Source organism: Oncorhynchus tshawytscha, unplaced genomic scaffold (genome assembly GCF_018296145.1).
Source record: "Oncorhynchus tshawytscha isolate Ot180627B unplaced genomic scaffold, Otsh_v2.0 Un_contig_8793_pilon_pilon, whole genome shotgun sequence".
Lineage (NCBI taxonomy): Eukaryota > Metazoa > Chordata > Actinopteri > Salmoniformes > Salmonidae > Oncorhynchus > Oncorhynchus tshawytscha.
In genome coordinates, this window is record NW_024606693.1 from 1 (window position 1) to 10812 (window position 10812).

At 47.9% G+C, this 10812-nt stretch overlaps 1 protein-coding gene across 1 annotated transcript; it reads right to left on the bottom strand.

Moving 5' to 3' along the window:
• LOC121842206 lies at positions 1–3393 on the bottom strand. Its single transcript, XM_042312272.1, has 2 exons — positions 2120–3393; positions 1–1264 (listed from the first exon to the last, which is right to left on the bottom strand). The coding sequence occupies exons 1-2, from the start codon at positions 2547–2549 to the stop codon at positions 513–515; spliced, it is 1182 nt and encodes a 393-aa protein (XP_042168206.1). The 5' UTR covers positions 2550–3393; the 3' UTR covers positions 1–512.
• Between the last annotated feature and the right edge of the window lie 7419 nt (positions 3394–10812).

Sequence of the window (10812 nt, forward strand, 5' to 3'; positions counted from 1 at the left end):
TAGTAAAGGCCGTTTATTCAAGAGTAATGATATCTGGCAATTACGTGCACGGCTCCGTTTCGTCAAGTTCTCAAGCAAACCATTGGAAAGAAAAAAGAGGCTGGTTACAATCGTACAGTTCATTTTATACATTGAAATGACGTAGGTAGATTCTGGTAGTCCTGGCTCCTGGTAGGTTGTTCGTAGATGATAGACAGTCTCCTCCAGCCTGGTGTCAGTATCCCATTGGTTCTCGACAGAGTTCTTTGTCTTTGGAGCCCATCCAGAAGGGGAGGGGCTGCGTGTGTGTAGGTGTGTGCGTTCCTGTCTGGCCCTATCATGTTTTACTGTGAAAATACATTGCTATATGTTGTCTCAATTATAGCAATGCAATAGCAGTAAGCTGGTCATTTGCATAGGAAATAGCACTTCATTACAAATCCCCTTTTCACGTCTCCTAAGAGACGTGACATGAATTAAAAGCCAGTAAAATTTATAGTCCCCCTCTTCACGTCTCTTTCGAGACGTGACAACTACTCATATGTGCATGTTTCAAACTCCACCAGAGGATCCTCCTGTTGTAAGAGGGGGAACATCAGTGCAGGGTCATTATTTGGTGGAATAGCAGAAGTAATAACTCGAGAAAGCAGGGAGCGGGCACATGGAATGCAACAACAGCCACAGAGGGTTAATATAGCAGCAAACACAGAGATAGAGACCAGGATAGAAGAGACCAGGACCTTATATTTACCAAATGCATCCATCCAGGAGTCCCACATAATGGTGTCAACCCCAGAGTGGGATTTCATTTTACCATTAAGGGTACGCAGGCCTTCTAACGCCAAAGTGAGGCTGCCATCAGAGGCTGTGTTATTGGGGATAAATGTGCAACATTGCTCCCCAAACATAAAACATATCCCACCCTTCTCAGCCAGCAACATGTCAACGGCAATGCGATTTTGAAAAGCCATAAGTGAAGTGGCAGCCAGTTGACCATGTACGGCCTCAAAACCTTGTTGAGTCCAGTTACCTAATTTTTGGACATTGAAATGTATATAGTTAATGCGGTCAACATTTTTATTCACAGTGCACCACCAGCAGAGAGATGATTCAAAACCTGCGGCGACCTGGTCCACCAGCTTGTACTCATCCAGGACCCCCCTAGGAACACCTATGGCATCAATATATGTGGGATCCCCACCAGTCGGGGCTGCTTCCCGCTTGGTTCTGGTAGGCAGAAACTGTGGGTCCACAGCCTGTATCCGGGTCACCAAATCACCCACACCTATAGGGTAAACAGAGATAGGCAGCAGAAGTGTTACAAGCGCACAAGTACCCGTAGCATTATTGGGAGTTCTGTCAAAAAGCTGAGGTCCCCCACACCACCACCAGATGTCAGCCCTGATCACTGGCTTAAAACCACCATCTATTACGATAGTATTTGTACACCAGCCCACAGGGAGCAAACCTAACTGTAGTAGACCCCCTGTCATGTTAATACAGGAGAATCTGGCCCTGGCAACATCAGAGGAAAATACTGGTGCCCTGACCGTAGCAGAGACCACAGGGTAAACTGCATCCCACAAGGAGCAATTACCAGTCGGATTGTCTTTGTCCATAAGGGGCATTAAACATCTGATCTCGACAGAGGCCGGTACAATGCGGAGCAATGGTCTAGCACCCATACAAAGTACGCAACTAGTGGAGGTTGAATTGGCTGCTTGTTCGGTCAATAATAACCAATTGTTAGACAAACCTGAGACACCTGTAGCAACCTGAATGTTCTCATCTGGGGTAGGGGTAGTGACCACTAACACAGCAGAACCCCACCCATCACTGTGCTGGGGTAGTATATGTGGCTTTGCCATATCGTCACGCACCGTCACAGAAGTAGGCTGCGGTTGTGGCGTAAAGCAAATATATAGTGTGAAATAGACTTCGGCCCTGCTGCTATCTACATATGGGGCCAACGTAAAAACCTGGCAACCCATAGTGGTCCCAGGCCGTACAATCAGCTTCATTTGAAAACCAGTGCGTGAAAGTGTAAGCCGTTTGCGCCAGGCAAGGACTGCCCGTCCCTTGGAATAGCTGGACCAGTCATATCCTGTTTCTGCCACCAGGTTTTTCCAAGACCACTCACCATATCCCCCTTTGGTTATATACCAGTTGAAACTGGAATAGGTCCAGGCAGGTAGCCCCAGACTATTGCGCGCATGACCCAAAAGGCCCCAAGGCAGGTAAACGGTGGTGGTGGCATTGAAAGGCAAACACAAGGTGGTGCTCTTCAACTCCTGGGGGTTACACTTAGTGACCCTCACCTCACGCCTAGAAACGGTATGGTCTTGTGGTAGATAAGAGGGAAAAGAGAGAGAGTTATTTTCACCTGGCAGAGTAGAATTCAGTGTGTGAATTGGTATTGGGTGCATCTGTTGGTCTATGAGCCATGTGAGTGTGCATAGAGTGACCCCTCCTATTAGAAGAAAAACAACAAACAGGGGTCCCGAGATCCCCAAACGTTCCCAGGGGGAAAGGTGTGATTTAGTCAGGGAGTTTGGGGCTGTACCTCCCATTTTCTGGCTAAATAGATGTAGAATTTGGGACCAAATGTAGACCACTTAGGTCAGTTCTGACTTCCGTCAGTCTGCGGGAAGGGGTTGGAGCTGGTGTACAATGTGTGAGGTGGTGCCAAGGTGCGCCCAATTTACCTTTGACCTGGACTGAGTGTGAAGTAACCTCCTTCACTTCATACGGACCAGTCCACCTGGATTCCAGCCACTTTCTTTTGTGGACCTTTACCCTTACCCAGTCTCCAATTTTTACCTTCAGTGGTGCTGGAGCTTCTGGCAGTTCTCTCTCCTGGACCTTGCAAACCTGAACAGAGAGGGCTGCAGAAAGAACCGTCAGTTCTTTCACATAATCAGACATTTCAATTTGTTGTACATCAAGGGCGGGCATATGACCTCCCTCCCTTGGTGGACCAGGCATGACTCTACCAGTCATTATCTCATGAGGAGAGAGATGGGTGCCTGACCCTGGTGAGGCTCTCATGGCCATCAGCGCCAGGGGCAGGGCTTCGACCCATTTCAACTTCGACCCGGCACATACCTTAGCTATTTTGGATTTGAGCGTTTGATTCCCGCGTTCCACGAGACCTTGGGATTGGGGCCTAAAAACAGACCCAAACTTGTGTGTGATGCCAAATCGCTCCTCCACCTTTCTCAGGTGCTGATTACTGAAGTGGGAGCCATTGTCGGAACGGATTTGACGCGGAACCCCATACCTGGGTATGAGTTCAGTTTGTAGCCATTTAATGACTGATTTCGCATCCTCTCTCGCCGTTGGTATTGCCTCAACCCACTTGGAAAACCTGTCTACCATTACCAAGAGGTACCTTTTCCCATTAACCACATTATCCGCCCCCATGTCTGTGTAATCTATGCTAATATCCTGAAAACATGCGTTGGGTACTGGGTATGAGCCCATGGGTGTCTGATAGGGTTTCTTAGGATTGTAGCTACCACAAATGCTGCACTCGTCACAGAATAAGTCTGTCATATCTTTCATGTGAGGGTGCCACCAGATGTGAGACACCTTCTGTAAAGTCCTTAGTTTGCCTTCGTGGGTGGGCCCATGGGCTTCCCGTATTAGTTCTGGGCATAGATTTGCAGGAGCCACCAGTCTGCCGTCATGGCATCTCCACAATCCATCCGGTCCTTTGGCAGCCCCCTTCTGTCCCCAAACTGAATGTTCATATGGTCCTGCCGAGATCTGGAGCTCTTTTATGTGTTGTTCTGTTAGTTCAGTCTGGGGTGGTGGGGTCTGCAGCACCATTTGTCTTGTAGTGTATCCACCCGCTTTCTTGGCTGCTCTGTCAGCTGCATCATTCCCCTCGCTGACTCTGTTTTTCAGTTGTTGATGTCCTTTACACTTCATGATGGCCACCTTTTCGGGTAGAGAAACGGATGTAATCAGTTTTTCCATCTGTGCCTTGTGTTTGATTGGAAGGTTCCCTGTGGTGGTGAAGTTGCGCCTCACCCATTGTGGTCCATCCGTATGAACTGCTCCATGGGCATATGCCGAGTCGGTGTAGATATTTACAGTTTTCCCTTCAGCTCCTTTCAGTGCTTGTGTCAAGCCTATGACTTCAGCTAATTGAGCTGAAGCAGGTTGCGGAATGATAGCCGACTCCAGGGTCACATGTGATCCATCCGGAAGCTGCTGCACCACTGCATATGCTGCTATGTTCCCATCTTCTCCTCTGTAACAGCATCCGTCTGTGTACAACCATAGGTCAGGGTTGCAGAGTGGTTCATTCCCCAGGTCAGGTCTCAGTTTTAATTCTTGTGCCGCTCGTTCCGCACAGGAATGGGGCAGTCCTTCCTCCGTGTTGAGCGCGTCAGCCATGTTTTTGTCAGTGTTAACAAATGTGAGGTGTGATTGTGTGCATTTGTTCTGAATTTTCGTTTTTCTTTCGGCGCTGAATGTGAATTCTCTGCTCATCAGATATGCCGCAACTCCGTGGTGGGTGTGGATTTCCAACGGATGGCACATTACCAGGTGGGCGGTTTTTTTCAATGGCTTTTGCCACTGCAGCCATATACCTAGAACATGTGGTTTGTCCTACTTCAATGTGGTCCAGTTTGGAGGAGTGATACATCAGCACTCTCCTCTCCCCCTTTTGTTTCTGAAAAAGGATGGATGACGTGAATCCTTCCTTTTCAGAAACATCAAGATGGAATTTGTTTTTGTAGTCAGGTGCGGTTAAAGCTGCAGCCACTGAGAGATCCGTCTTCAAGAGTGAAAAAGCCAATGATGCTTCAGGAGTCCATACCAGTGGTGCGTGCAGGTTTCTCGACCCCGCCTCGCGCACTATTTCCCTCAAAGGCTCAGTTCTGCCAGTGAAATCAGGGATGTGTGTGCGGCTGTACCCAGTCAGCCCAAGAAATGACAACATTCCTGACACTGTGATGGGGCGTGGATGATGGAGTATCGAGTCCCTGTGGCTTTTGGAGAGCCCTGCACCTTCTCCAGAGATTTCTCTGCCTAAGAAAAGGACAGTTCTGTGACAGGACTGGACCTTACTCTTCTTTACCTTGTACCCCTTGACTGCAAGGAAATCCAGTATTGATTTTGTCATCTGTAGACAGAGATCCGAAGTGGGAGCCCCCAACAACAGGTCATCTACATACTGGATCAGAATCACCCCCTCTGGAATTTTCAGCTCAGCCAGATGAGTCTTGAGGATATGGTTAAAAATTCCAGGGGAGCACCTGTACCCCATTGGCAAGACGGAGTAAGTAAATTGCTGTCCTTCATAGGTAAATGCCAAGAGTGGTTGGGATGCTTCATCCAAAGGAATGCTGAAAAATGCATTAGCCAAGTCCACGACTGTGAAATATTGGTGTCTCGGTGACAGGTTGCTCAGAGTGATGTGAGGGTCAGGGACAGGCAGGCCTATAGGTGTAGTGACGTCATTCACTGCTCGGAAGTCCTGCACCATCCGGTATGTTTCTCCCCCTGCCTTCAATACTGGTAGAATGGGTTCCATGGGGAGACAGTCCGATAAATCACCTGAGCCCCTAACAGCCCATTAATGGTTGGCTTGATCCCATTGGTTTGTTCAGGCTTTAGACGATACTGAGTTCGGTAAATAGGTATCTGGCTTGGATCCATTAGTGTAATGGAGACTGGGGCCACTTTTAGCTTACCAACATCAAACGGGGTGTGAGTCCATATCTTTTCATCTATAGTAGAGAGCAATGCTTCAGTAGATGGGTGGTCTGTGTATGGCTTGCCATGGTGTCTTGGCAGGGTCTGTTTTTCAGGTAGGCAGTGTTCTTCAGTATCGACTGCCATAAACCTCCACATTTTCTCTGTGGTGGCTTTGTGTATCCCCGGTGTTTGGGTTGGTTCCCACTCCAGTTTTGATGCTCGCCTGATCATTGGGCCCAAGCTTCTGGCTTCAAACCTATTACCCACAGCTAGTGTGACATGGGGTGCTGACTCCTCCCCTAGAAGGAACCATGATTTCAGATAAGGTGCTAGTATGACTGGTGCTGCGACTCCTTCATGACCGCAGACGATGGTGCAACATCTGATTGATGGAGTGAGGTGCATCATGTTTTCGTCCCAGTCCTCGGTGTATGGGTTGACGTCATCATCCGTTACGTTGAGTGTGCAGTGGATCTCGGCCTGTGGGGTCTTGTATGGATGTAGTGCATAGATCTGTTGTTTCAGTTGGTTGAAATGGAATTGGATCGCTGGAGTCCCTGGGCCTGTGTCAACGCATTTCAGCCAATAGATTTCTTGTGTTTCCGACAGAACAGGGGTTGGGATGAGGGGTAACATTAATAACCTGACAGGACGGGCAGGAGTTGAGGTAATGGGATCAATGGAGACCTCTACCCCCTTCTCAGTCAGATAGATGGAACATTTCAGCTTGCACAAGAGATCCCTCCCAAGGAGGTTGATTGGGCAATTTGGACAGTATAGGAACTGATGCCTCAGGTTTGATTTGCCCCATGTGAAGAGCAACGGAACAGTTTTGTTTTGTGCTTCGGGTGCCCCTGATACCCCCACCACCTGTATCGATTCCGAAGAGAGTGGTTGACGGGTTCTTATAGCAGAGTACGTACATCCTGTATCTACCAGAAATTGGTGGGTCACTCCCTCCACCTCACACAGCACGGTGGGTTCTGTGTGCAGTGGAAAAACCTGACTCCTCTCTCCGTCCGGTGGTGATGGGCATCTTCAGGGCCACGGGGCATATTCGTCCGACATGCCCTGGAAAGGAGGTGGTGGTTGCTGATTTGGGTCTGGAGTAGGGTGGTTGTATGCAGGTTGAGGGGGAGCTCGTGGTTGATACCTCGTTGGTCGGACTCCTCCTCTTGCTCTTGTTGTGTATCCTCGTCCCCTGTTTGCCATCCAGTGGCTTTGAGCCGCTGTCATTGGATATGGGCACTGTCGAGCCATATGTCCACCCTGTTTGCAGTTATAACAGCTCCCCCATGGTGGAGGTGGGCGTGGTTGCTGTCCCCACGGCAACTGATAGCCTTGAGTAGGTGGTTGATAGTGTGGAGGTGGCGCCATTGGATGGGGCGGCTCCTGGTATTGAGGAGGCAGGGGAGTTCCCTGCGTGGGAGGGTGTTGTTGCTGTATCATTTGGGAAACAGTTCTCTCAATGATTTGTGCGATATCGGGTTGTTCCTCCGACATCATCTGTTTCTTGGGTTTCTCCCCCTTCTGGGCTTCTTTCAGCTGAAGTTTCAGAAGTTGTAAAAAAAAAAGAAGTTGTACCTGTAGGGACTGGACTTGTGTATCCGCTCCACCCTTTTCCTTGTTGAATTGGGTGATGTGGTGATGCACATGGGAGTTAAACTGAGCTAAAGGTAGCGCCATCAACCCCACTGTGCCCCTTAGTTTTACACAGACTTCATTCTGGGTCCCGTTCACCACCATTTCCTTCCACATGCTGAGTGTGGTAGCAGTGTGATCATATGGGTCTTCATGAACGGTTCTCCATGTTTTCTTTGCTCTATCCAGGTAGGCTGCTGGTTGTTCCCCTGGATTGATGGTGAATGATGACAGGGTTGAGTGGTTTCGTTCAGTAGGGTATGCTCTTCTCAATTCAGCCCATAACTGAGTTCGGAATCGTTCTAGACCTAGTGCCGCTGGGCCCGTGGCCAGATCTGCGTCTCTCATGAGAGCCATCATGGTGGTATGGTCTGTAGCCCTAGCCAACAGAGCTTTCATGTCTCCCAGACAGAGGCGTAGGCCAGAGGTAAGTGTCTGTAGTTGGAGGAGCCACGCCGAGGCACCCCCATGTAGACTGGGCAACTGTTCCATTAAAGTGGTGAGGTCTGTCATTTTCCATGGTTGGTACTCTTCATATTCTCCATCCGGAGTGGGCCTCAACGGCATTTGGAAACCTGTCCTTCCTGTCTCTCCATGTTGGGGATCCCAGTCCGCTCTGGACGAGACCCCCCTGCTTCTTAGTTCTGAGAGCCTTACGGACTGTTTGACAGGTTCGATCAGGTCTGTCACTGTTCCTACCATTACCCCTTCCACATGGAATGTGCTCCCTCCATGTTCAGCTTCGTCTATCATAGTTCTGGCTTGAGCTACAGAGTTCCGGATGTCCCGTCCCATTTCCTCCTCATCACGTCCATGTCTACTTTTGTTTTCCTCGTCTTTACTGGGGTGATCTCTTGATGAAACCCCAACGGAACATTTTCCCTGTGACACCCATGACCCTTGATCATCTTCTTTATCTCTGCGTCCGTACCAGTCAGTGTTCGGAGTAGAAGAGAGCTGAATAAGATCGTGGCCCTCTCTCCTTAGGAGGCCCGGTTGAGATCCACCTTCCCTTGGTTTTGTGTAGTTCGGCAGGGACCCACCTGGGCCTTGTAGTGCTATGGGGCTTGAGCAATCGGGCCTTTCTTCACAGACTAGTGGGCCATCTTGAATACCCACAGTCATGTTCCCTTTTAGCTGTCCTCCCTGCACCATAAAGACCGGGGCCTGTACGGCGGCTGAGTTTTAAACGGGTTGTGTGGGAGGTGTGTGAATGGATTATGTGAATAGGGAGGTGGCACTGCAGTCTTCTCTTCCTGTGGCAGTGGTGGGTATAGAGAGGGCGGGGCTGATGGGGTGGTCACGGTGGGCGGTGTTGTGTTGTGGTTGTTGATTGTGCCTTCGCTGACGTCATCTGAGGCCCCGGCAAGCACGCCCATCATATCAGGTTTTTTGTGTGGGCGTGTCCTTTTTGTCTCTTCTATTGCCCACGTTCCTATTTTTAGCTCAGCTTCCGCGCTCTCCCTATTCTTCGTCCCTTTATTTTTGAAAAAATGGCTCTTATTTATTTCTGCTTCGCTGTTTTTACTGTGTTCCACTGCTTCCGCTAATTCTCTCTCCATAGCGCCAAGCTGTTCCCTTGACGGGGCGACTCCACTAATGTAACCTGCCTCGAGAGCAGGTCCTGGCGGGCAAAGGCCTCAGTGTCCATTTCAGCCTAATTCCCTCCCATACTTTCTTTATAGATTTATATTCCTGTTTTCCCCCTGATCTCTCCTGTATTCTCAGATCTAAATATTCGTTGAATTTGAGTTTGGGAATGGTGGTTGTGGCCATTCTGTCGTTTAACTATGTCTGGGTTTAATAACTATCTTCATACCCTTAGCCCGTCACTTAGTCTAAACCAGCGATGTATTCACGGTGCTCACACAGCCTTATCTCTTGTGTCTCACCCTCGTGCACAAAGAGTTTTGTAGAATTACTATACTATAATATCGATGGGGATATTCGCGAGATAATTATGCGTCTAAGGTTTTTTATTTTTTATTTTTATTTTATTAGTCTTTTTTTAATTCTACAACTACCCACATTTCTACTGCCTGGCCAAATGTTAGTGTCCCTAACGCCTACTTTTGGGTCAGTGTCAATGTATTCAACTGCCTTCTATAATTTTGGTCGAATTAGTTCTAGGCAACACCAACAGCTCGAATTGGACTAAAATCAACTCGTTACACAGCACGGCGGCCGCACCCCCCTGCTCCACTTTTGACTCGGCGGTCAATTTTAGAGTCAGTGGTCAGTATCACTCGGTCTCATGAAACGGTCAATCAGTGACATTAATCTGGAGAGATCAGGTTTAATTCCTTCACTCCTAGTCCAATCTTAATCTATAACCGAGGCTCCTGGTGGGATGCCAGCTCCACCAGTCCCAGTCTTGGCTACACGTCTCGATCAATTAACAAAACATTTCATACATTTCATTTCACAGAGTCATCAAATCCTCACTGTACACCTAATTCGATCGCCACATCGTCTAGTGTCAGACTATGTAGATAAGATTTACAATATATCACAGAATCATCAAATCCTCACTGTACACCTAATACGACCGTCACATCGTCTAGTGTCAGACTATGTAGATAAGATTTACCATATATCACAGAATCATCAAATCCTCACTGTACACCTGATTGATTCATATCAACCACTGTCAGACTATTTGAATATGAAATGACAATTTATCACTCAGATATCATTACGGAATGCCTTTTGTTATCGGATAATTTTTTCCATAAATTTAACAGGAATTCATACCTACGCCTTTAGTACTTCTGATCAATAATTTGGATAATGACTATGATATAATATGCAGATTTTGATTTAACAGGTTTCTGCCTACCTTATATTGTCGAGCTCTTTAGATCAGTTTCCTAAGGCGAGTTGAATCCCCGATGGCTCCTAGTAAACAGGTCGCCCGTCCTTTGAATCAGTCGTCAACTTGTCTTTTCTCTCATCAACTCTCTATGGACCGAATTCATGGGTTTAAACCATCCATCTGCTACCAATTTGTTGATGAATAGGTATATGAGAAACGAGACCAAGTCGAGACGCTGGACAAGGCGGATACAGTATAGTAAAGGCCGTTTATTCAAAGTAATGATATCTGGCAATTACGTGCACGGCTCCGTTTCGTCAAGTTCTCAAGCGAACCATTGGAAAGAAAAAAGAGGCTGGTCACAATCGTACAGTTCATTTTATACATTGAAATGACGTAGGTAGATTCTGGTAGTCCTGGCTCCTGGTAGGTTGTTCGTAGATGATAGCCAGTCTCCTCCAGCCTGGTGTCAGTATCCCATTGGTTCTCGACAGAGTTCTTTGTCTTTGGAGCCCATCCAGAAGGGGAGGGGCTGCGTGTGTGTAGGTGTGTGCGTTCCTGTCTGGCCCTATCATGTTTTACTGTGAAAATACATTGCTATATGTTGTCTCAATTATAGCAATGCAATAGCAGTAAGCTGGTCATTTGCATAGGAAATAGCACTT

Excerpts from the sequence above, each read along its gene's own strand:
- LOC121842206 (XM_042312272.1), bottom strand. The coding sequence starts at position 2,549 with ATGGGAGGTACAGCCCCAAACTCCCTGACTAAATCACACCTTTCCCCC. Across the intron at positions 1,265-2,119 it reads TATAACCAAAGGGGGATATG|GTGTGGGTGATTTGGTGACC; the intron begins GTGAGTGGTCTT and ends TTTACCCTATAG.